The sequence below is a fragment of the Chiloscyllium punctatum genome, chromosome 16, assembly GCF_047496795.1.
Source record: "Chiloscyllium punctatum isolate Juve2018m chromosome 16, sChiPun1.3, whole genome shotgun sequence".
In the NCBI taxonomy this organism is placed as follows: Eukaryota; Metazoa; Chordata; class Chondrichthyes; order Orectolobiformes; family Hemiscylliidae; genus Chiloscyllium; species Chiloscyllium punctatum.
Genome location: NC_092754.1, coordinates 41,670,611 through 41,696,547, shown reverse-complemented (window position 1 = coordinate 41,696,547; position 25,937 = coordinate 41,670,611). Strand labels below are relative to the sequence as shown.

Here is a 25,937-nt window from a genome sequence, read left to right as displayed (position 1 = left end):
TTGGGAAATGATGGGCCTAACAACAGCATTTCTATTTTACAACTTTGTACCTTGTACAACCAGAGTCATTATGCTGAATGCAGATCCAAACCGATTTCGAGCCACACATTTGTACTGGCCTTGGTCACGTTGACGAGCTCTGGTAATTTTAATCACAGAGCCATCACCACTGATCTTCACATTGGCTGAAACACAAGATGAATAGATAAAGCTGTCAGAGGAATTTCATTTTGCTATTGCGATAGTTCAAATGTGTACTGTGTGTGCTGCACAAGTGACTGACATTAGGCTCTTCATAACAGTGAAGGAAAATAACAACGCTGCATCGGTGCTATCATTAGCAGTTTAGTAATGCCTTTATTACTGGATCACCACTGTTGTAAATCTGTATCAATACCTTTCAAGAAAGGTGTGCAATTTGAAGTTAGGGGATATTCAGAAAAAGCAAGGCCTGTCAATGATTGAGACACATAAAGCTTGCAGTCCACATAGCAACACCCCACCTTTAGACATTCCATTTTAAAAATAAATAGTCTTGAAATTAACTGTGACAATGCACTCTATTGTCCTTTTCTAGTCTTTTGCAAACACAGTTTCAACAATTTATCTTGGTTTATCTTTACCTTTAGCCACAGATTACTTGATATGATTCCTGGTTAAAGTTCAGTGGGACAGCCTTAATGCAAATTACAAATATCATCCAGTCAGAGAGTCCTACAGTACAGAGACAGGCCCTTTGGCCCAAACTGACCAAAATGTCCATCAATGTTAACCCCATTTCCCTGCACTTGGCCCATATCCTTCTAAACCTTTCCTATCCATGTCTTTGGAGAAAGTGAGGACTGCAGATGCTGGAGATCAGAGCTGAAAAATGCGTTGCTGGAAAAGCGCAGCAGGTCAGGCAGCATCAAAGGAGCAGGAGAATCGATGTTTCAGGCACAAGCCCTTTTTCAGGAAGCCATTCCAGCAACACATTTTTCAGCTCTGATCTCCAGCATCTGCAGTCCTCACTTTCTCCTAGTTGATTTTAACCTACTGCGAATCGTCTTGCAAGGATGCCTTCCTTGAAGAAGCTCTCCTCCTTTCCATGTCTTTGTCCAAATACCTTTTAAACGTTGTCAATGTAGATGCCTCAACTGGCAGCTCATTCCATATGCATACCACCCTCTCAGGTGCCTCTCAGATCATCTTCTTGACTTAGCAAGGATCAACATGTACTTGTCCCAACCACGTCTCAAACCTTATAAATTAACTGTTCATATGTTTCCCAGGTGGAGATTAAAGTGAACATAACATTTCAGCCCAAAGCAAACCACAATAGGTTACTCCTCCTAAATATACAGAATGCTAGCATTACACTGGAAAGACAGAATCTCCAAAGAACATGGACTCTGGCCGACTTTGAGAGGTAGCGTGATGCACAGTTATGCCTGTTTTCAGAAAGGAGTTAACATAGAGGCAGACTAAAATTTGGACTGGCAAAGCTCAAGCAAAGACACAATATGGTGGTACAATGTTCCCTTCAAATGGCCTTCAAATGAGAATGAGACCTTTATGATAGGATAGGGTAATGGAATTGAATGCCTGATTCTGCTCCTGTGCACCTATTAAGAATTGTTTGGAGACAGGTAGTGATATAAACCCACTGTCCTTGCAGAGTCAATAGAACAGCAAGAAAATCCACATTTCACAGTAAACACATTGGGTCTAACATCCAATGGTTTACTTTGAACATGTTCTGCTTGAAGTCTATTAATGTTTCCTGTTGCTGGACCTCTCTGGAACACTCTACAAATCAGGTACCTGCGAGATGCTGCATGGACTCAACAATCTGGAATATGGTCTCACTCATACAGCACTTTGGTTCAATGTAAACATAAAATCATAGAATTCCTACAGTATGGAAAGAGGCCATTTGGCCCACCAGGTCTGCACCGACCATCCGAAGAGCATTCCACCCAAACTCAGTTCTCCCACCCTATCCTCCCACAGTCCAAAAGATGTGCAGGTCAGGTGAATTGGCCACGCTAAATTGCCCGTAGTGTTAGGTAAGGGGTAGATGTAGATGTAGGGGTATGGGTGGGTTACGCTTCGGCGGGGCGGTGTGGACTTGTTGGGCCGAAGGGCCTGTTTCCACACTGTAAGTAATCTAATCTAATCTAATCTAATCCCTGTAACGTGCATTCCCCATGGCCAACTCACACAGCCTACACATCTCTGTCACTAGGGGCAATTTAGCCTGGCCAATCCACCTAACCTGCACATCTTCAGACTGTAGAAGAAAATCAGAGCAACCGAAGGAAATCTACCCAGACATGGGGAGAACATGCAAATTCCAAACTACCCAAGGCTAGAATTGAACCTGGGCCTTTGGAGTTGTGAGGCAATAGTACTAACCACTGAACTACCATGTGCCAGGAGGACATGCTTAAGTGATGGGAACATTATAATAAAATAGAAAATCTTATTGAAAAACCCAATTAATGTCTATTTGAAGAGTCCCTTTAGAAATACATTCAAGGCAAACAGTTAAAGGGTTAACTTAGGGGTGGGGAACCTGCGGTCTTAAGGCTGCATGTGGCCTTCTAGGCCATTGTGTGTGGCCTTTTGAATGAATCCAAATTTTGCAGAACAAATCTTTTATTTTTTACTAATATGTTTTTTTCATCCTTTATTATTTTTATTTTAATCTTGAAATGAATGCATTTAAAATACTAGAGAGTAAAAGAAAATTCAACGAAATAATCCTCACAGATTGACAGCCGCAATTTAAAAATTGGTAAGTCATAAGGTCATTAATGAACAGGAGGGTTCTTGCAAATCATGTGAAGAATACGCAGCTGTTACAGACTTATTAATTGGAGAATACAATGAAAGGTTCTCTGACTTTGAGAATCATGACATCACACTCAAATTAGCATTTCAACCTCACCTAGTTGATGTCTCCAAGGCTCCTAAAGAACTACAGATGGAATTGATTGAGCTTTCAGAAGATGACATTTTAAAGTCCTTATTTGATGCTAAGAAAGATCCAACTGAAATATGGAAAAATGCAATAGAATACCCATACCTTTGGCAGCATGCACGAGAAATGCTTTCTTGCTTTTCAACCTCTTATTGCTGCGAATCTACATTCTCCTACTTAACCAAAATCAAGACGCCCATAAGGTCATAAATGACAGATACCCATCTAGAGGATCAGCTAAAACTGCAGACCTCCGTGCTGCAACCAAATATTCAAATGCTTTCCTACAAAAAGCAGTCACAACAAAGTCATTAAAAGGTTAGTTAACTTTAGAATTAACTTTTTTTTCATTTTTTTTAGTGAGTTAGTACATAGTAGTTAGATTTTTACAAAATAATGTGAATTTTGAAGAATATATAATTGAAGTATCTTGGATGTGGCCTTCTTAGATTACAACAAACATAATGCGGCCTTCCAACATGAGAAGGTTCCCCACCTTTAGGTTAACCTAAAAGGCTAAACTGTTGACCAGCCCCCATTTCAACCTCAGGTATCAGCATTTTACACAATACAGCTATAAATCCCATTGCAGTGTACCTTCTAATGGTTCATTAGGTGTTTTCCACTCGATGCTGAATGGTTGAGCTCCATTAACAACTCGACAACTGAAGGAAGCATCACCACCCTCAATGACAGTAACATCTTGTGGCCCAGTATTTATAATTGGTATCAGCGCCCCTATAGCACAATAAGAAAGGTTATCATTTAAGCACAAGGTAGAAAAAGAATGAACTGCTTATTTTTTTTCAACAAAATAAACTTTTTCTTATCCTTCCTCTGAAACTCAGTATCATTGGCATGGTGACTATCTATAGCCCATCCTTAACTGGGCCTTGAATTGAGTGGCTTGATAGGTCATTACAAATGACAGTTGTGGTCAGGAGTCGCGTGTAGGCCAGGCCATAAGATGGCAGAATTCCTTCCCTAAAGGGACATTAGTGAACCAGATGGATTTTTACAAAGTTTAAGATGTTGCTTCCATAACATACGAAGACAGTTGACTTGGTCACAATTACTAACACTTGTATCTTAATTCTAATACTTATTCATCAACTGAATTAAAATTCCTTCCCTCCCTGTGCCCCCTGGCTGTTGTGGGATTTGAACTCATTCCCCCACAGCATTAGTCTGGGCCTTGAGTTTACCAGTTCAGTTTACCATCGACAGCATGAGTCACAATACCACAAGCTCTCAGTTAGAATGCCAATATGTGGTAGAAGTAAGATGGTACATTTGTAAAACACGTTTTACAATTCCATGACAGTCTAAAGCACATTGCAGCTAACAGAATGGTGTTGAATTGCAGCTAATAGAGTAGTGTTGAATTAGAATAATTCCTGTAATGTACAGAAAAGCAGCCACTGTTAAATTCAGTGACTAGGCTATCTGTTTTGTTAGTGATGTTGGTTAGGTATCAATTTGGTTGAGTGACACATAACAGATCGAGGATATTTGACCCATCTAGTGTTGGTAAAATGTGGAGGAGCAGGAGCAGGAACTTTCCAATTATTCTTATTCACTAGCTCATTCGTGAAACCATTGTCAAGAGTTACCCTTCAAGTATCTTTACGATTCCTCTTTGAAACTACATGCAGTACCCCTCCAGACTGTGCTCCAAATCACAGTAATGCAGTGAAGTAATGAGCATTTCCTCAGGTCAGCTCTGGTGTTTTTGGGAATCTCCTTAAATCTGTGTCCTCTGTTTACAGATGTTATCATCAGAAACACTACTTGCTCTATTAAAACACTTTGTGGTCTTGAACACGATACTGATTCAGAAACTAGGGAAACCTCCCATACTCCCTGGTGACATGGATCCATCCAAGAGAATGTCTACACACTTTATTGCTTCATCTGAAAGGTGGTACCACTGACAATGGAGCACTGGGACTCCCAGCCTGGATTATGCACCCAAGTTCCTGTGACAAAACTCACGATTTGCTGACACGGAGGTGTGTGCGCTACCACTAAATAACCACAGACTGGGTTCCCCTCAGCTGAGCACTAATTGCACTCAGTAAAATCTTCCAAATCATTTTCCCCATCCTGATAGTACACCAACCAGTAAATAATTTCCTGACTTTAGCTTCAGACTTTTCTTGAAGATTTGGGTGAAGATAACCAGCTCTCATGGATCTTCAAATGTAACTAAAGCCACACCTTTTGGCTCCCAGGTTAAAACCAATCAGCATTTTAACCTGGTTTTATTAGGATAAGCCTGTCATGTTATAATCCTTTCCAACTACTGAGGACTTTATTCCAAAAACATTCTGAACCAAGCACTACACCACAAGAATGGCTACATTTTGAAAGTACTTAGCTGGCTGTGAAACATTTTGAAATGACCTGAGGTTTTGAAAGGTGCTATTGAAATGAAAGTTCTCTGTTCTTTAGCATACAATTAAACTCTCTTCAAACAGACAAAAACATGAAACTGGAACAATTCAATAAAGCTGGTGGTAACATCAGATGGAGGTTAGTTATATAATAAATAAGAATGATTGGGTTTACATACTGGTTGCTGTGGAGGTAACCGAGACCGAGAATTTAAGTTGTTGCATTCCAAACTTGTTTTCTGCGCGGCAGATATAATCGCCATCGTCAGCATGAGTCACCTGCAGGATTCTCAGCACAGGGCCTTCTGCCTGAAATATTCAACAGGAACATCACAAAGGTTTGTTAGTTACACTACAGTGCCTTTAGCATGGTTATACTTAACACACCCCACTTCAAATGGAGATAAGATTATCCCAACATTGCATTAACACCCTGTGGGAGCATAGTGATTGCCCATTGGACATTGCCAATCCTCCCAGGATTGACAGTCGTTCTCATCAACAGGCTCCAGTGAGAGGTACAATTAGCTCTTGGCAAAAGCAGTGAGGAGAAAGGGGTCTCATGTGCCAATAGGCAAAGTAAAGCACAAAATGATTACTTGTGTGAGCAGGTCAGACACAGAGGCCAGAGGACCACTGCACACTCCACACACTGATACACAAGGCTCTGGAGACTGTACAGAACAGCCAAGATGTTACCGGTATCCTGGTTACTGCATTAACTAGGCCTGGATGGCACAGTGGCTGGCACTGCTGCCTTTCAGCACCAGGAACTCGGATTTGACTCGGGCATCCATCTGTGTAGGGTTTGCACATTCTCCCCGTATCTGTGGGGGTTTTCTCCGGATGCTCTGTTTTCCTCCCACAGTTCAAAGATGTGCAGGTTAGGTGGATTAGCCATGCTAATTTGCCCACAGTGTCCAGGGATGAGTGGATTTTCCATGGGAAATGCAGGATTATGGGGATAGGGTGGGGGCAAGGGTCTGGATGGGATGCTCTTCAGAGGGTTGATGTGGACACGGTGTGCCAAGGCCTGCTTCTGCACTGGAGGGATTCTATGATCGTCTGATCAACGCCTGAATTTCCAAATCTTTACATGCTCACTGTAGGCTTGGAACTACATAAGTGGGAAACACTAAATAAAACTTAATTTTCTTCTTGGTTGCATTTTACTTTGCTGAAAAATGTGTTGCTGGAAAAGTGCAGCAGGTCAGGCAGCATCCAAGGAGCAGGAGAATCGACGTTTCGGGCATAAGCCCTTCTTCAGGACTTTACTTTTGGCCATCCATCTTTCCAAGTCCTCAATTTTTTTGCCTCCCTGGAGCAAGGTATTGTTGGGGGCCCTATGCTCAACGCATTGAAATATGTACACAACACAAGCTAGAAGTACAGTCAGCAGCCCATTACCACCAACTGGTACCCAACATCCTAGCTGCTAGGCCTCAGTGTGAGGTCTGTTTGTCCGGATACAGTTTAGACTAGTCCTCAACTCCCAGTGACTGCAGGCTACACCAGGAACTGACCTGCATTAGGTCTTCTGTAAAGAAACATTTGAGATTTCTTCCTTTTGGCTGCATAAGTGGAAGCAGATACGAGATACGTTCCCAATCCTGGTAACCCTTAAAATAGTATATGGAAGCTGGTAATGGGAATGCCCTCATCAATTTTGAGAACACGGCCATGTGTATTAAGAAGTGGGTCAGAAACAGATGTCTAAAGTGAGGGACATTTTGCTCCTTTTCTTTAAAGCATAGAAACAAACATTTTACCGTTTACAATATTGTTCTGAAAATTCATTCATATAAATTGGATCTGAGCCAAACACTCACACAAGGGTGCCAAGATTTGATCTGCAGCCAAGTTTTGATGAACTAAACTGGTTAAGATTACAAGTGACGGTAGGTGGTAAATAGGAAGGGCTTTCTGCCCTGTTGTTATGAGATTCCCACTCACTGTTATACACCAGAAAGAGATGATGTGGATGTGCCAGTGTTGGACAAATTCAGAAGTCACACGACATCAGGTTATAGTTCAACAGGTTTATTTGAAATCACAAGCTTTTGGACTGCAGTCCATTCATCAGGGCTGCGCTTCGAAAGCTTGTGATTTCAAATAAACCAGTTGGACTATAACCTGGCATCGTGTGACTTCTGACTATGACAAGAAAGAGTCTGAATTAAGAAAGAGACTAACCCCAGGGCTGAGATTGAGCCACATCCCAGGTGGAAACACAGACCCAAAGAGAAAAGAAAGTGAAGACAATCAAACTGTTTTGAAGTGAACCCTGCCACATTCCTGTGTCCAAAAAAACCCCAGTGCACTCAAGTAGTAACTTAATAAATCCAGTTCTCTTCTTAGTCTGACTGATCATTAGCATATTAGAAGATTGACATCCATTTTTAGGCTAGCATCCAGCTCATGTGACAATCCATGTATGACAATTCAGTTATATCAATACCAATATTTGCACCAAGGAGAATATAGTTAAACTTTATACTTTAGTGTATGGGTATTTGTAATTGTTTCTTTCCTTCTATGTTCACAGAGTCGATCGAATGGAAATTGGTGCTAATCAACAGTTTAAAACATATGAGAAGGCATATTTTATTTAAAAATAGATGTCATATTCCAATTTGCTTGTTTATTTTGACAGTAATCTGAAAAAATGCTGTATTTTTAGTATGTTCAAAAATATACATACTGGCTAGAAAATAAAGCATAAATGTTTAAATGCAGGATGTACTAGCTCACCATGATACTGTACTCATTTAGCTATAAATTCTGTGTCTTATTGTCTTATTCTCCACAACCACCTGATGAAGGAGCTGTGCTCTGAAAGCTAGTGCCTCCACATAAACTTGTTGGATTATAACCTGGTCTTGTGTGATTTTTAACTTGTCCACCCCAGTCCAACACTGGCTCCTCCAAATGCACTTAAGGGAGAGAATTGAGGAAAAGCGCCGTGAATGAGAAAGGGGAAATAAGGTCCTTGCTAGCAGGACCTGAGACAGCAATGTCAGATCATATGTTGTTGGTTTATTTTATATATATATATATATATATATATATATAATATACACACACATATAATATATATAATATAGAGTCATAAAGATGTACAGCATGGAAACAGACCCTTCGGTCCAACCCGTCCATGCCTACTCGACATCCCTACCCAATCTAGTCCCATCTGCCAGCACCAGGCCCATATCCCTCCAAACCCTTCTTATTCATATACCCATCCAAATGCCTCTTAAGTGTTGCAATTGTACCAGCCTCCACTATTTCCTCTGGCAGCTCATTCCATACACGTACCACCCTGTGTGTGAAAAAGTTGCCCCATAGGTCTCTTTTCTATCTTTCCCCTCTCACCCTAAACCTATGCCCTCTAGTTCTGGACTCCCTGACCCCAGGGAAAAGACTTGTCTATTTATCCGATCCATGCCCCTCAGGTCACCCCTCAGCCTCTGACGCTCCAGGGAAAACAGCCCCAGCCTGTTCAGCCTCTCCCTGTAGCTCAAATCCTTCAACCTGGCAACATCCTTGGAAATCTTTTCTGAACCCTTTCAAGTTTCACAACATCTTTCCGATAGGAAGGAGACCAGAATTGCACGCAATATTCCAACAGTGGCCTAACCAATGTCCTGTACAGCCGCAATATGACCTCCCAACTCCTGTACTCAGTACTCTGACCAATAAAGGAAAGAATACCAAACGCCTTCTTCACTATCCTATCTACCTGTGACTCCACTTTCAAGGTGCTATGAACCTGCACTCCAAGGTCTTTTTGTTGAGCAACACTCCCTAGGACCTTACCATTAAGTGTATAAGTCCTGCTAAGATTTGCTTTCCCAAAATGCAGCACCTCACATTTATCTGAATTAAACTCCACCTGCCACTTCTCAGCCCAGTGGCCCATCTGGTCCAGATCCTGTTGTAATCTGAGGAAACCTTCTTCGCTGTCCACTTCACCTCCAATTTTGGCGAGATCTGCAAACTTACTAACTGTACCTCTTATGCTCACATCCAAATCATTTATGTAAATGACAAAAAGTAAAGGACCCAGCACCGATCCTTGTGGCAGTCCACTGGTCATGGGCCTCCACCACCATCCCCTGTCTTCTACCTTTGAGCCAGTTCTGTATCCAAATTGCTACTTCTCCCTGTATTCCATGAGATCTAACCTCGCTAATCGGTCTCCCATGGGGAACCTTGTCAAATGCCTTACTGAAGTCCACATAGATCACATCTACTGCTCTGCCCTCATTAATCTTCTTGTTACTTCTTCAAAAATACTCAATCAAGTTTGTGAGACATGATTTCCCACGCACAAAGTCATGTTGACGATCCGAAATCAGTCCTTGCCTTTCCAAATACATGTACATTTTGTCGCTCAGGATTCCCTCCATCAACTTGCCCACCACTGAGGTCTGGCTCACTGGTCAATAGTTCCCTGGCTTGTCTTTACCGCCCTTCTGAAACAGTGGCATGTTAGCCAACCTCCAGTCTTTCAGCACCTCACCTGTGACTATTGATGATACAAATATCTCAGCAAGAGGCCCAGCAATCACTTCTCTAGCTTCCCACAGAGTTCTTGGGTACACCTGATCACGTCCTGGGGATTTATCCACCTTTAACCATTTCAAGACATTCAGCACTTCCTCCTCTGTAATCTGGACATATTGCAAGATGTCACCATCTATTTCCCTGCAATCTATATCTTCCATATCCTTTTCCACAGTAAATACTGATGCAACATATTCATTTAGTATCTCCCCCATTTTCTGTGGCTCTACACAAAGGCCGCCTTGCTGATCTTTGAGGGGCCCTATTCTCTCCCTAGTTACCCTTTTGTCCTTAATATATTTGTAAAAACCCTTTGGATTCTCCTTAATTCTATATGCCAAACCTATCTCATGTCCCCGTTTTGCCCTCCTGATTTCCCTCTTAAGTATACTCCTACTTCCTTTATTCTCTTCTAAGGATTCACTCGATCTATCCTGTCTGTACCTGACATATGCTTCCTTCTTTTTCTTAACCAATGCTCAATTTCTTTAGTCACCCAGCATTCCCTGTACCTACCAGCCTTCCCTTTCACCCTGACAAGAATATACTTTCTCTGGATTCTTGTTATCTCATTTCTGAAGGCCTCCCATTTTCCAGCCATCCCTTTACCTGCGAACATCTGCCTCCAATCAGCTTTTGAAAATTCTTGCCTAATTCCGTCAAAATTGGCCTTTCTCCAATTTAGAACTTCAACTTTTAGATCTGGTCTATCCTTTTCCATCACTATTTTAAAACGAATAGAATTATGGTCGCTGGCCCCAAAGTGCTCCCCCACTGACACCTCAGTCACCTGCCCTGCCTTATTTCCCAAGAGTAGGTCAAGTTTTGCACCTTCTCCAGTCGGTACATCCACATACTGAATCAGAAAATTGTCTTGTACACACTTAACAAATTCCTCTCCATCTAAACCTTCAACACTATGGCAGTCCCAGTCGATGTTTGGAAAGTTAAAATCCCCTACCATAACTACCCTATTATTCTTACAGATAGCTGAGATCTCCTTACAAGTTTGTTTCTCAATTTCCCTCTGACTCTTGGGGGGTCTAGATGGTGACATCTTGCTGAGAGAATGTAACTTTTTAAAAAGGTTTTGTGATTTACAAATGAAAGAAGTGAAACCATTGTGGTCATTCTAACAGATTCAACAAACAATCAAGGTATATTTCAATGGATAATTTCAGTTACATCACACTGTAAACTTTTACTATATATTCTGTGTCTTACAATTGTGTACGCCACTACCACCTGATGAAGGAGCGGCGCTCCGAAAGCAAGTGCTTCCAATTAAACCTGTTGGACTATAGCCTGGTGTTGTGTGATTTTTAACTTTGTTCACCCCAGTTCAACACCGGCATCTCCAAATCCCAGAATGTAGTTGAGTTTGTGTAAGTTGCAACTATTCTAAATGTGAGGGCCAACTGGACCTTGCTCCTTGAAGGGCTTGCATCCCATCAATCAAACACTCTTCTCACAAACTGACTCTTACTCTGGAATTCCCTCAGAATTATTTCAAAACCAGATGTCACAGGTCATAGCTAGCAAGGCAACAGACAACTCGTCACAGGTGGATTCTGAGAAAACTGAGGGCAGATGCATTTACTGAGTTAGATTACACCTGGATTAATTACTATTTTGATTATATTGTCATGTATACTCAAGTCAAAAAGTACAGGAGTACAATAAAAAGTCATCACACAAGGCTCCATCTTAGGTACAAGTATCCAAGTACAGGATCTTAATAACAAGGTAGAAAGGACGAACAAAGTTAGAAGTTAAACATAGAAGTTAAAAATTATCTGACAACCTGTTCCAATACAAGCTTCCATTACATGATAGCTATGCAAAATAATGCAGAAAATGCATTGTTCTACCACCACAATTACCTACCTGGTGATTGTCCGTTAGATAACCATCTGCCTTGTACCATGTGATCATGGGTTCAGGTTGACCTGTGACCTGGCAGTGTAACTCCAACATTTGCCCCTCGGTTACTGAGATGGGGCGGGGTTGAACTCGTACGATTGGTGCGCCTTCACGTGCTGTGGAGAGGACGAGATAAGAAAACAGTTGAAAAAGATGGAGCCAAACGTGGGTACAAAAGATGCCGTCATTGGCTGACTCTCACATTGGTACTTCCTTGCACTGACATTGTCCAATGACAGATTGTGTAAAATCATGGAGTACAGCTCAAATCATAGCAGCTACCTTACAACTACTATTGAATAAGTGACCTTGGAACTCTCTCAGATAGGTGAAAACCTGAAAAGTGATTTTAGGGAGTTAGGAAGGAAGCTAAAAGAAGGACCTCAAGAGGAGTAAACTCTGGGCTGCTGCCAATGTCAAGCACTAGTGAGGACAAGTATGGGGGGAGATGTGTCAGACAAATGCATAGCTTAAGAGTTGGTGCAGGAGGCAGGGTTTCAGATTTGTGGATCATTGGGTTCTCTTCTGGGGAAGGTATGACCTGTACAAAAGGGACGGGTTACATCTGAACTTGAGGGGGACCAATATCCTTGCGGACAGGTTTGCTACAGTTGTTGGGGAAGCTTTAAACTAGGTTGGCAGTTGGGTGGGAACCAGAGCATCAAGTCAGAAGATGCAGCAGTCAGTGTACAGGTAGATATAACAAGCAGAGATACTGTGAGCAAGGGTAGACTAAAATGGCAAGAGGGTGGGAGTCCAGGCAGAAAGGCAGAAGGTAGCAATGCAGAGACCAGAACGAAAGTTAGAAAAGGAAAAAGTAGGCGACAGAATCATATGCAAAAGACAGGGAGATTACTAGATTCTAAACAGACAATGAGTTTAAGGACACTTTATCTGAATGCCTGCAGTATTCAAAACAAAGTCAATGAACTTGTTGGGTAAATTAGTAGAAAGGGAAATGATTTAGTTGCCATTACAGAATGAGATTTGGACGAAAGGGAATGATGTAGGATCTAAGGATAAAATTGTTGAATCTATTTGGGTGGAGATCAAGAATAGTAAGGGGAAGAAGTCACTGATGGGAGTAGTCTACAGGCCACCCAATAGTATTGCTACAATGGTACAGGTGATCAATCAAGAAATATCTGATGAATGTAAGAATGGAATGGCAGGAGTCATGGAAGATTTTAACATGCACATTGATTGGCTGGATAAGTCGGTAGAGGCGGTCTTGAACTCATCCGTGATAACTTTCTTGAACAGCAATGTTACCGAACCTACAAGGGAGCATGCAATCTTAGATCTGGTCTTGCGCAAGGAGACAAGTAAAATTAATGATCTCATAATTAAGGATCCTCTTGGAAAGAGTGATCACAGTATGATCGAATTTTGGATATAAGTGGAGAATGAAATTGCATCATCTAAAACCGGGGTGGGGGGGGGGGGGGGGGGGAGAAAGGTTTCATGCTTCAAGATAGGAGACTATAATTGGATGAGGAAGGAGTTGGCTAAATTAGACTGGGAACACAAGTTATATGGTGCAACAATTGCAGAACACTGTAGGACTTTCAAAGAGGTTTTTCACAGAATTCAAGGTAGGTATATTCCAGTCAAAAACAAGGATAGCAAGGGCAGGAAGAGCCAACCTTGGATAACCAAGGAAATAAAGGAAGGCATCTAATTAAAAACTCAGACTTACAAGGTAGCCAAGAGTAGTGGGAAACAGGAAGATTGTGAAAACTTCCAACAGTAACAAAGAACTATGAAGCAAACAATAAAGAAAGGAAAGATAGATTATGAATGCAAATCAGCAGAGAATATAGAAACAGATAGGAAAAGTTTTTATAAATATATAAAACAGAAAAGGGTGGCTAAAGTGGGGGTAGGCCCTTTGCAGGATGAGAAAGAGGAATTAATATTGGATAATGCTGAAATGGCTGAGGCCTTGAATAGCTATTTTATGTCAGTCTTCATAGTGGAGGATGTGTCTAACATTCCAAAAAAAAATGTTAAGGATACAATGGGAGCTGAGGACCTCAAATTCAACTATTATCACTAAAGGGGTAGCTTTGAGCAAACTTGAGGGTCTAAAGGTAGATAAGTCCCTTGGTCCTGAAGGAATGCATCCCAGTGTGCTGATAGAAATGGTGGAACTTATGGTAGTAATTTACCAAAATTCACTGGACTCTCAGCAGACTGAAAGACAGTGAATGTCGTGTTGTGGTTAAAAACAAAGTGTGTAGGCAGAAGGCAGGTAACTATAGGCCAGTTAGCTTAATATCTATAGTCTGGAAAATGCTGGAAGCATTAAAGAAGAAATAATGAGACATCTGGATGGAAAAGGTTTCATCATGCAGATGCAGCATGGACTCAGGAAAGGAAGGTCATGTTTGACAAACTTACTGGAGTTCTTTGAGGATGTATGAAGTGAGGTGGATGGAAGGGAACAAGTGGATGTTGTATACTTGGATTTCCAGAAGGTGTTCGATAAGGTGCTGTATAAAAGACCCATTCATAAGGTGAGAATGCATGAGGTTGTGGGGAATGTACTAGCACAGTTAGAGGACTAGTTAACCAACAGAAAGCAGAGAGTTGGAATAAATGGTCTTTCTCTAGTTGGAGATCAGTGATGAGCAAGGTGTTACAGGGGTCGGTGTTGGGCCCGCAACTGTTTGTGATATAGATAAATGATTTGGAAGGGGAGACTGAGTGTAACGTATCCAAGTTTGCTGATGACACTAAATTGAGTGGAAAGGCAAACTGTGCAGAGGATGTGGAGGATCTGCGGAGAGATTTAGATAGGTTAAATGAGTGGGCAAGGGTCTGGCAGATGGAATACAATGTTGGTAAATGTGAGATTATCCACTTTGGAAGTAAAAATAGTAGATCAGAGTATTCGTGGGTGGCACGGTGGCACAGTGGTTAGCACTGCTGCCTCACAGCGCCAGAGACCCGGGTTCAATTCCCGCCTCAGGCAACTGACTGTGTGGAGTTTGCACATTCTCCCCGTGTCTGCATGGGTTTCCTCCGGGTGCTCTGGTTTCCTCCCACAGTCCAAAGATGTGCAGGTCAGGTGAATTGGCCTTGCTAAATTGCCCGTAGTGTTAGGTGAAGGGGTGAATGTAGGGGAATTCTTTGGCAGGGCGGTGTGGACTTGTTGGGCCGAAGGGCCTGTTTCCACACTGTAAGTAATCTAATCTAATCTTATGTAAATGCTGGAAGACTGAAGCACGCTGTTGTGCAGAGGGACTTAGGAGTGCTTGTACATGGATTGCTAAAAGTTGATTTGCAGGTACAACTGGGAATCAGGAAGGCACGCAGAATATTGGCTTTCATTGCTAGAGGTATTGAACTTAAGAGTAGAGAAGTTCTGCTGCAATTATACAAGGTATTGGTGAGGCCGCACCTGGAGTATTGTGCGCAGTTCTGGCCTCCTTATTGAGGAAGGATACACTGGGTTTGGAGGCTGTGCAGGGGAGGTTCACCAGGTTAATTCTGAAGATGAGGAGAGGTTGAGTCACCTGGGACTGTACTCACTAGAATTTAGAAGAATGAGAGGGGATCATAGTGAAATATATAAAATTATAAAAGGAATAGATAAGATAAAGGCAGGCAAGTTATTTACATTGGTGGGTGAGACTAGGATGAGGGGACATGGCCTCAAGATTAGGGGAATAGATTTAGGACAGAGATGAAGAGGAACTGCTTTTCCCAGAGAGTAGTGAATCTATGGAATTTTCTGCCCAGGGAAATAGTAGAGACAGCTTCATTAAATACACTCAAGACACTGTTGGATGGGTTTTTGCATGGTAGGGGAATTAAGGGTTATGGGGATAATGCTGAGATGATGGACAGATCAGCCATGATCTTAATGAATGGCAGATCAGGGTCGACGGGCCAAATGGCCTACTCCTGCTTCTATTACTATGAAACTAAGAATGTTCTGTTGCATATGCATGCTGAGAACATGCTGCCTTTTGAGGTCTTTTGCAAAATCAGACAGGCCAAAATGAACTTGGCACTAATCTGTAGCCCTGTATTCCCATGTTTGCTTTCATTCTTCCCTGCTGTATGATCTGACAGTTAAGATTTTCATAAATATTGTTGTGGTTCTGTTCGCCGAGCTGGGAATTTGTGTTGCAGACATTTCGTCCCCTGTCTAGGTGACATCCTCAGTGCCTGGGAGCCTCCTGTGAAGCGCTTCTGTGATCTTTCCTCTGGCATTTGTAGTGGTTTTCATAAATAGCACAGTTTGAAAGTGAAAGTGAGATGGTGGAAATAATTAAACACAGAGAACAGAAGGGGCAGAGATACATACTGAGTGGAGGTGAAGAGAATGAGAGGGAGAATGCGACCTCCCGTATTCCGGCAACGTTTTCCGCGCGGCAGATGTACTCCCCGGTGTCATTGGGATTCACACGAAGGATACGTAGAACATTGCCCTGAACCTGCAGCATCAAGAGGAAAATTACAATTCCCTTTACTGTAACAGGAAACTCTTGAGTGTTCACAAATTTACTGAGAACAATAACACACAGTTATCATTCAGGACAGTCAGAGGTGACTTTTACCTTCAGGCATAATAGATGAAGCTCTGATTAAACACACACCTGAATTTTGAGAGTTTCAGTATCCTAGCCTTGGAATCTCACAGCCCAGAAATAGACCCTTCAGCCCAATCTGTCCATGACAACCAGGTTTCCTAAATTGAATTAGTCCCACTTACCTGCATTTGGCCTATATCCCTCAAAACCTTTCCTATCCATGTACCTGTCCAAATGTCTTTTGTCTTTTAAATGCTGTAATTATACCTGCCCTTACCACTTCCTCTGGGAGCTTGTTCCACACCTGCACCACCCTCTGCATGAAAAGGTTGGCCCTTGGGTCCTTTCCCAATCTTTCACCTCTTACATTAAAGCTAGGCCCTCTAGTTTTGGACTCCCCTACCCTGGGGAAAAGACCTTGGTTAGTCACATTATCTATGCTCCTCGCGATTTTATAAACCTTAATAAAGTCACCCCTAGTTTTGTTGCAATTTAAAAAAAAACACAACTCTCCATTATTATTGTCTTTTATTCATAAGTCCAGGTGCAATCTCAAATGGGTCCAAGACTGACCCTAGCAGTAAGTGAGCAAGTTAGAGGGATGTGTCATTTAAGGGAGATGAAGACAATTAAAAGGGAATGATGGGAGTTGGACCAAACTTTTTCTATAGAATCCCAAAAATGTGGAAACAGGCACAACAAGTCCACACTGACCCTCCGAAGAATATCCTACCCAGACACATTCCCCACCCTGTTACTCTGCATTTACACCTGACTAATGCCCCTCACCTACACATCCCTGAACACTATGGGCAAGTTAGCATGGCCAGCTTACCTAACCTGAACATCTTTTGACTGTGGGAGGAAACCGGAGCAGACATGAGGACAATATGCAAACTCCACACAGAGAGTTGCCCGAGGCTGGAACTGAACCTTAGCACTTTGAGGCAGCAGTGCTAACCATTGAGCTACCGTTCCGCCCCAGAATTTAATAAATTCAGAATTTATTAAAGAACATAAAGAGTGAGCTCCATTTGGCAACCATGGATGTGGTGGTGCAAGATTAGGAAAAATTAGTTTAAAGAAAAATTATGGGTTCAAGAACCATTGGCGGAGTCTTGGCCAGCTGACTGCTGCCATCCTGGTTGAGTTGCTCACAGATCTCAAAGTAGTGTCACATAAGCTGCTTGCAATGAGGATATCCCTCAGAGCTGCTGAAGGGGATCATCCCAAAGGTCAGCACTGCTGCATACTCATGGATGACAGCGTCCAGGTTTCAGGTCACCATCATCACTCAGCCCTCTAACATCATGTCGAGGCAAACAGCAGTGCAGAAAGTCAGAGTAAACACTGCACTACTGATCCTTAACCAGAGAAGCAAAATTATCTCTCTTTGGAATACAGGCTGTTAGACACATGGAGCGGTCATTCAGCCCATCAAGCCTGCCCTGCCATTCTAGACTGTGATTGACTGTCTCATCAATGCCTTTCTGGCAGTTGCAGATAGATGGCATCCTGATAGTTGCCCAGGAGATTTTCTGGTGCTTCTGAATAACCTTTCAATATTGCAGATCCTTAGTCAGGCAGTTCCACTTCAGGATGAGACCAAACGGGTACCTGCTGCAAACATCCCCCTCCAAAACCAACAACCACTGGGGCAAAATAAATAACTACTTGGCGTCGTTTGGGGTTTAGGGTGGTGACAGGTGACCTTATTTATTATCTTCCACCGCAATGAGGAGTTAAATCTTTGATCACACAACCTAATAATACCCATGTCGTGTATGCTCCCCAGAGGAGGAAAATCCAAACCTGTACCATCACTTTCACCTACCTGGTGATTGGCTGTCAGTGGCACCGCTGCTCTGTGCCACGTGACCTTGGGTTCAGGCTGACCTGTGACCTGGCAGTGTAACTCCAGCATTTCTCCCTCGCTGACAGAGGTAGAAGAAGGGTTAATCCTGACCGTTGGGGCAGTGCCTCGTGCTGTTGGAAGGGTGAAGACCAGGACAGAGTTTTAAGCAAGCAACTGGATTGAAAATTGTACTTGTAAAAAATGCAAGGGTACATCCTGGCCCCCAGCTTGGGCAATTGTGCTCCCCCCTGCTCTTCTTACCCATCTTCCCGTCAAAATGTGATGCTTCATTGTACCAAACTCCCTCCCTCTTCCCATTTATTGAATCCTTCATATGGCCTAGGCCTTGCAGTTGTTAGCATTCAGTCTCCCAGTCTTTAAAAATTCACTTGGGAACTCATACAATACACTTTATGGAATCTCAAGGAAGGATTATCCTTTGGATCGCATTCTCCATTAATAGAACACAACAGCTCGATTTATTTTCAGTTGTAAAGGGGATGTGGCGTCACTAGCTGGGCCATCACTTGTTAGCCATCCCAATTTGTGCTGGTGGTGAACTGCTACAATCCATGGGGTATAAGAACATCCACAATGACGTTAGGGAGGGAGATGCAGGATTCTGATCCAGACACACTGAGGAACAGTGATTTATTTCCAAGTCAGAATGGACAGTGGCTTGGAGGGGACCTTGCAAATGATGGTGTTCCTATGGTTGCAGAGGCTAGAGATTGGAAAGTGCTTGTCAAAGGAATCTTGCTTCCACTGGGCTTCCCTGACCAAAGGGATCATCGTGGAAGTTGGAGGACATGGTGTTCCTGTCCCTGTACCATTTGCCTGTACCTGTGTTTTTGTTTTTGCCACTGATTACCTTTTAGATACTATCTATGTACTTAACTATATCATCTGCCTGTACTGCTCGCAAGACAAAGCTTTTCACTGTACCTCAGTACACGTGGCAATACATTCAATTCAATTCAGTTCAATGGTGCCAATTAAGCAGGTTCGTTGTCCTGGATGATTTCAAGCTTCAAATGTTGTTGGAGCTGCACTCATCCTGGCAAGTGGGGAGTATTTGATCACACTCCTGACTTGAGCCTTGAGAATGGTGGACTTTGGGTAATCAGAAGTCAGAGTTATACAGTATAGAAACCGACACGTCAGTCCAACTTGTCTGACCAGACATCCTAAATTAATCTAGGCGCATTGGCCAGCATCTGGCTCATTTCTATCTAAACCCTTCCCATTCATGTGCCCTTCCAGATGCCTTTTAAGTGTTGGAATTGTACCCACCTCCACCACATCCTCTGGCAGCTCATTTCGTACACACACCACCCTCTGAGTGAAAAAGCTACCCCTCTGCTCCATTTAAATCTTTCCCCTCTGACCTTAAACCTATGCCCTCCAGTTTTAGACTCCCCTACCCTGGGAAAAAGACCTTCACTGTTCACCCTCTACAAAGTCACCCCTCAGCTTCTGAAGATGCAGGAAAAAAAAACCTCCAGCCTATTCAGCCTCTCCTTACAGCTCACCTTGATCGGGGATTTGCCCACTTTTTCAGGAAGTCTTAACCTCCAAAACCTCCTCACAGTCCCTCTTCCCACCTGCATCCTCCTTCTCCAAAATGAAGACAGGTATGAAACACTTGTTTAGCAAATGTCCTATAAATGTCCTCCAGCTCCATGCACAGATTGTCCTCTTATTTGTTAACCCTTTAATGGCAGAATTCAAACCTCCATCCAGATACCAGACTACATTCACCCAGTGAGTGTTTAAAACATTAATTTTCTAAATTCATTGACATGATGTAGGTGTTGTCGGTTAGGCTAGCATTTATTGCCCATCCCTGATTGCCAAGAGGGCAGCTAAGAGTCAACCACATTGCTGTGGCTCTGGAATCACATGTAGGCCAGACCAGGTCAGACCAGGTAAACTACTCACCACGGAATTCCAAGCCTCTAACCTGTTCTTGTCGCTAGAATATTTACTGCTCAAAAATAAAATGGAGTTTTGTGGAGTAGGAGCAATTGAATTTTCTTTCATTCAAGGTGTTACATTTATGCAATGGATTCTTTAGGTTAGGGCTTGAAACAGAGAACTCATGAAACGCCGATAAACTTTATCGCCTTTGAATATTAGATCAATTGGTGTATAATTGTGAACCTATCCTCCACTAATTATCTTAGATTCTATAACAAAATCTCTGTTTTCCAGCACTCCCCATTCAAATATCACTGTTAATGGGGGTTGTGAAGAGGAAGGAGGCAGCTGAGTATTCAGCACAGTAATACAATTCAATTTCTTTTTCACCAATGACATAACAGAGTGATCATAAAGCCCTTGTACAATTCAGTATGCTGCTGCACTTAGGAAAATCTTCATTTTTTTTTACTACCCGATCCTCTAGTGAAAACTTCCCTTGGTTTCATTGGTCTGTATAAAATATGGAAGTATCAAAAATAATGGAGTACAGGGGAGTAGCAAACAGAAGCCTTCCACAGCATGCTGGACAGATTAATGAATAAACCATGAACGATGCTTCAACAAAAGCTTTCACTTCATATACTGGACTAGCGCAACTATTAAGAAGGTACAAATCTCTGCTTTGGGGTTGTGTAGTCTGGTAAAAACAGGTCCATAGCTCAGCCTTCGCTGGTACATCAATAGCAGACTCTGTTGCCAACACCACTCACAGGTCAGAGTGCGAGGTCTTCCTTTGTGTTCAGTTTGTCATGTTAGGCACCCTACCAGGGAAGGGAATGGCAGGGTAGTATCGCTTCAGTGATTTAATGTCAGAGCTCCCCACAACTAAAGACTGGCACCAACACCTTCAAACTGATGTTAAAAAAACATTGAACTGTCAGGGAAATTCAGTGGCTCTTTCTCCAGGCACTGTGACCAAAACTGACCTAATAATTTAATAATTTTCATGTAAAAAAGGCTTATGAACATATTGTGCAGATTTAGAATCTGTTATTATTATGAACTGCTTTTAAAGGATGCTTTGCCTGAACACAGAAAGTGACTTTCTTAAAAAAAAAGCTCTTAGAAATTCTGATTGCTAGGATGATTTGGAGGAGCTGACGTTGGACCAGGTTGGACAAAGTTAAACATCACACAAGACCAGGTCATAGTCCAATAGGCTTATTTGGAGGCACTAGCTTTCGAAGCACAGTTTTTCATCAGGTGATTGTGAAGCAGACCACAAGACACAGAATTTATAACAAAATTATGATAAATTGTGTAAATAAGTGCTGCTTCTTCATCAGGTGGTTGTGAAGCAGGACCATACGACACAATTGATCACAATTTTGTTATAAATTCTGTATCTTGTGGTCTGCTTCACAACCACCTGATGAAGCAGCAGTGCTTCAAAAGCTAATGCTTCCAAATAAACTTGTTGGACTGTACCCTGGTGTTGTGTGATTTTTAACTGATTGCCAAGATTGGTGTTGTACTAGATAACACAATGTTTACTCTGATGGGAGAATGTTTGTTCTCCAGCATTGAGGCCATTCATGTTACAGAGCCCTTATTCTTCCTTCATGGGGTGTGGATGTCACTGGCTGGGCCACTATTTACCACCCATCCCTAGTTGCCTTTGAGAAGGTGGGGGTCAGCTGACCTCATTAATCGCGGCAGTCTAATACAACAAATCCTTGACCCAGTACAATAAAGCAAATAGATATAAAGAAAATCAAAGATGGTTGAAAGGTGAAACACTTGAATGTGCATTACATACTGGTGGAAGGAGTGATTGAGACGGAGAATTTGACCTCGCGCATTCCATAGATGTTTGCCGCACGGCAGATGTAATCACCGACATCAGCTGGACTCACACGAAGGATGAGTAGCACACGGCCCTGTACCTAGAGCATCAAGAGGAAAATCACAGCCTGTTACTCACTCTCCCCCATGCTGCTTTCAGCATTCAGAGATTCACTCGTAACCTCAAAGGGTAACTCTTGGCTTGAAGAATGAATATTGAGACCTGAAAGGATTTTCCAGCTAAGAATGCCATTCCTTTGAGCCACTGAGTGGCTGCTGAAACCAAACAGAGATGCGCAACTAGGATCAGATTTCAGTTGGATCCCATGCCAAATGGTGGAGTAGCAAAATGGATAGGAATCCTCCTTTAAATTTTTAAATTATTCATTCACAATATGAGGACATCTCTGGCGAGGCAAGCATTTATTGCCAATATAATTATTAGGAGCCAAACACATTGCTGTAGGGTTGGGAGTTACATGTAGGACAGACCAGTGAGGATGGCAGTTTCCTTCTCTCTAGACATTAGTGAACCAGATAGGTTTTGTCCTGATAATCAACAATGGATTCACGAAATTCATTAGATTCTTAATTTCAGATATTTATTGAATTCAAATTCCACCATCTACTATACTGGGATTTGAAGACAAGTCCCTAGAACATTACTGGGTCTCTAGATTGGTCAAAAAGCGTAGCACTGGATAAGCACAGCAGGTGGCATGGTTGCTCAATGGTTAGCATTTTACCCTTCCAGCGCCAGGGACCTGGGTTCGATTCCAGCCTTGGGTGACTGTCTCTCTGGAATTTGCACATTCTCCCAGTGTTTGCCAGGGTTTCCTCCGGGTGCTCCGGTTTCCTCCCACAATCCAAAGACGTGCAGGTCAGGTGGACTGGCTATGCTAAATTGTCCATAATGTTCAGGGATGCATTAGTCAGAGGGAAATGGGTCTGGGTGAGTTAGTCTTTGGAGGGTTGGTATGGATTTCTTGAGCTAAATGACCGCTTCCACACTGTCTGGAATCTAATCGAATCTAAAGGTCAGGCAGCATCCCAGAAGCAGGAGAGTTGATGCTTCGGCCACATTCCTGATGAAGGGCTTATGCCTGAAATGTCAACTCTCCTGCTCCTCGGATGCTGCCTGACCTGCTGTGTTTTTCCAGTGCCACACTTTTTGACTCTGATCTCCAGTATCTGCAGTCCTTACTTTCTCTGGCTTAAGAGTCTAGCGATAATACCACTAGGGCAGTGCCTCCCCTAATTTCCATAGTTCAGTTTTTCAGTATGGAAAAGCATAGGACTGCAAAGGTTGATGATGTTAGGAACACAAAATGCTGGAGAAACCTGGAAGATTTGGCAGCACCCATTAACATCTTGAGTCTAATCTGACTGTGATGTATCTTGAAGAGTTACAATGCACTTGAAACATTTAGTCTGCCTCACTCTCCACAAATGCTGTTAGAACAGCTGAGCTTCTTCACCACTTGCTGTTTTTATGTCATATTTGTTAGTGCTCATTTCTTACCTTGATCTTAAACCATTTGTTTACTCCAGTGTATATAAGGGGACAAGAAACAAGTTAACAAACTGACAGCTCCTTAAAGGGGAAAATAGACCTGTGGGATAGTTTACATTTCCGAGAAAGTAGAGATGACCTCAGCTTAACATCTCACTTCAAAATACAATTCTGACTGTGCAGTCTTCCACCAGTATTACCCTCATGGGAGAGGCTCAGATGTGTGAAATTAAGGGGTCTTCTCTTTAAGATGGAGATGAGCAGAAGCGTGTTTGCTCTCAGAGGATCATGAGTCTATGAAACTCACCTCGCCTAAACTTTTGAGGCACGGTTATTGACTATTTAAAACAAAAACCTAAATCACTGATGAAACTCATGAGGTCTGGCAGCATCTGTGAGGAGAAGGCACAGTTAATGGTTCAAGTCTGGTGACTCTTCTGATGAGTTTTGCCAGCAGCTTGTTTTTGTTTCAGATCTCCACCATTCACAATTATTTGTTTCATTTCATTCTGTATCTCAGTCAGGGATTGACTATGAGAAGATTCAGCTCCACTTTAGTACCTGAACCCCAATCAGATCAGCCCCAATTAATTTTCTAATTCATATATTCTGCTCAAAACCTGGAGTGAGACTTGAGTCTTGTGATTCAGATGCAAGAACTAGCCGGACCTGGTAACCTCATTTAATGCTCAAAGCATTCAATCAATCTGCTCCCTCCCTTGCTTATTCTTAACCTTACTAATACAATTAAATTACAGTGTGGAAACAGGCCCTTCAGCCCAACAAGTCCACACCGACCTGCAACCCACCCAGACCCATTCCCCTACATTTACCCCTTCAGCAAACACTACGGACAATTTAGCATGGCCAATTCACCTAACCTGCACATTTTTGGACTGTGGGAGGAAACCGGAGCACCCGGAGGAAAACCACGCAGACACGGAGAATGTGAAAACTCCACACAGTCATTCGCCTGAGGCGGGAATTGAACCCGGGTCTCTGGCGTTGTGAGGCAGCAGTGCTAACCACTGTGCCACCTAAATTAAGACTTCTGCACTGCTTGCTTACCAATTACAGATGAACTGTAGAGAAAGGAGCAGAGGCTTGGGTCAATCCCTCATATGTAATCCAGAGTCCCAGGTTAATGCATTGAGGAGATGAGTTTGAATACCTCCACGTCAGGTGGTGAAATTTGAATTCAATAAAATATATATTTCAATTAATTATAATTCAAGTTAAAAATCAAACACCAGGTTATCGTCCAACAGGTTTATTTGGAAGCACTAGCTTTTGAAAGCTATGATGACCATATCAATGGTCATTGAAAACCTGTTTCGCTCATGTCTTTTCGGGAAGGAAATCTGCCATCCTCACTTGGCCTGGTCTATATGTGACTCCAGACGTACAGCAAGTGGTTTATTCTGTGCCTAAGTGAGACATTCATTTCAAAGTTAGGTATGGGTGGGGACAAATGCTGGCCTTGCTAGTAATGCTCACATCTCATGAACGTATAGAAGGTATCTACAATACTAATGTCTTATTGAACAGGGATCTGTAAGTACATCTGATATTTGTCAGATCCTGCAACAAACAAGGACTCAGCACCCTCCTCCAGTTAGATTTGTTCCACTCCTCATAGACACTTGTTACTGAGGTTAGAAATTTGATGAGAAAATTGAAGAGAAACTGAAAGCAAATGTACATCTGACAATGACAACTTGGCTTTCTTCTGTGTTCTGATTCGGACAGCAAATTCAGCTTATTTGCTGCCAGGCGACCCCCATTACGTGATATTAGACTGAGCTAATAATGACAGGTCATGAAATGTAAGACTGAGATAAGTTGTTACATGAATCTGAACAGAGAGGGGGGAGCTGATAGATAGGTCAGGAGTCACTGTGAACAGAGAGGTCTAACTACACACCCACACACACGCAGCTGAACGGACTCTCAGAGCAACTTTAATCTAACCTGCCCACGTACAGGTAAAATAATTCCTTATTAAAAGGAAATTCAAGGGTTGCTCCACCTACCTGGTGATTGGTTGTTAGAGAGCCGGCTGCCCTGTACCATGTGATCCTGGGCTGTGGTTGACCTGTGACCTGACAGTGTAATTGCACCATTTCCCCCTCCCTCACTGTGGTGGGGGCCGGCTGAACCAGCACAGTGGGGGCATTTCTTGCTGTGGAGACAAGAGTGAGGCAAATAGATTAGACGTGGTCATTACAGATACTGTTACATATCGAATCCCACATTTGTTAGAATTCTCTTTGATAATTTCCGAAAGGTATCAATATTTCAACTGAATTTTTATCTGTGACCACCCAGCTCAATGTAGTGAACATTAGCCTTTGTGTAAAGTGAATTAATTTTGGTTTGGCTCAATGGTACCTGCCTAACCTCAGAG

At 42.5% G+C, this 25,937-nt stretch overlaps 1 protein-coding gene across 14 annotated transcripts in view; it reads right to left on the bottom strand.

Moving 5' to 3' along the window:
- Positions 1-25,937, bottom strand: part of hspg2 (heparan sulfate proteoglycan 2) — a 529,465-nt gene that overhangs the window by 90,779 nt on the left and 412,749 nt on the right. For all 14 annotated transcript variants that reach the window (XM_072586792.1, XM_072586797.1, XM_072586801.1 and 11 more), the window contains 8 exons: positions 25,564-25,712; positions 21,992-22,118; positions 18,229-18,380; positions 16,169-16,298; positions 11,815-11,966; positions 5,541-5,670; positions 3,563-3,703; positions 51-185 (listed from right to left, as the gene is read on the bottom strand). In XM_072586792.1, coding sequence (XP_072442893.1) covers positions 51-185; positions 3,563-3,703; positions 5,541-5,670; positions 11,815-11,966; positions 16,169-16,298; positions 18,229-18,380; positions 21,992-22,118; positions 25,564-25,712 — 1,116 coding nt within the window. The remainder of the gene's footprint in view (positions 1-50; positions 186-3,562; positions 3,704-5,540; positions 5,671-11,814; positions 11,967-16,168; positions 16,299-18,228; positions 18,381-21,991; positions 22,119-25,563; positions 25,713-25,937) is intronic.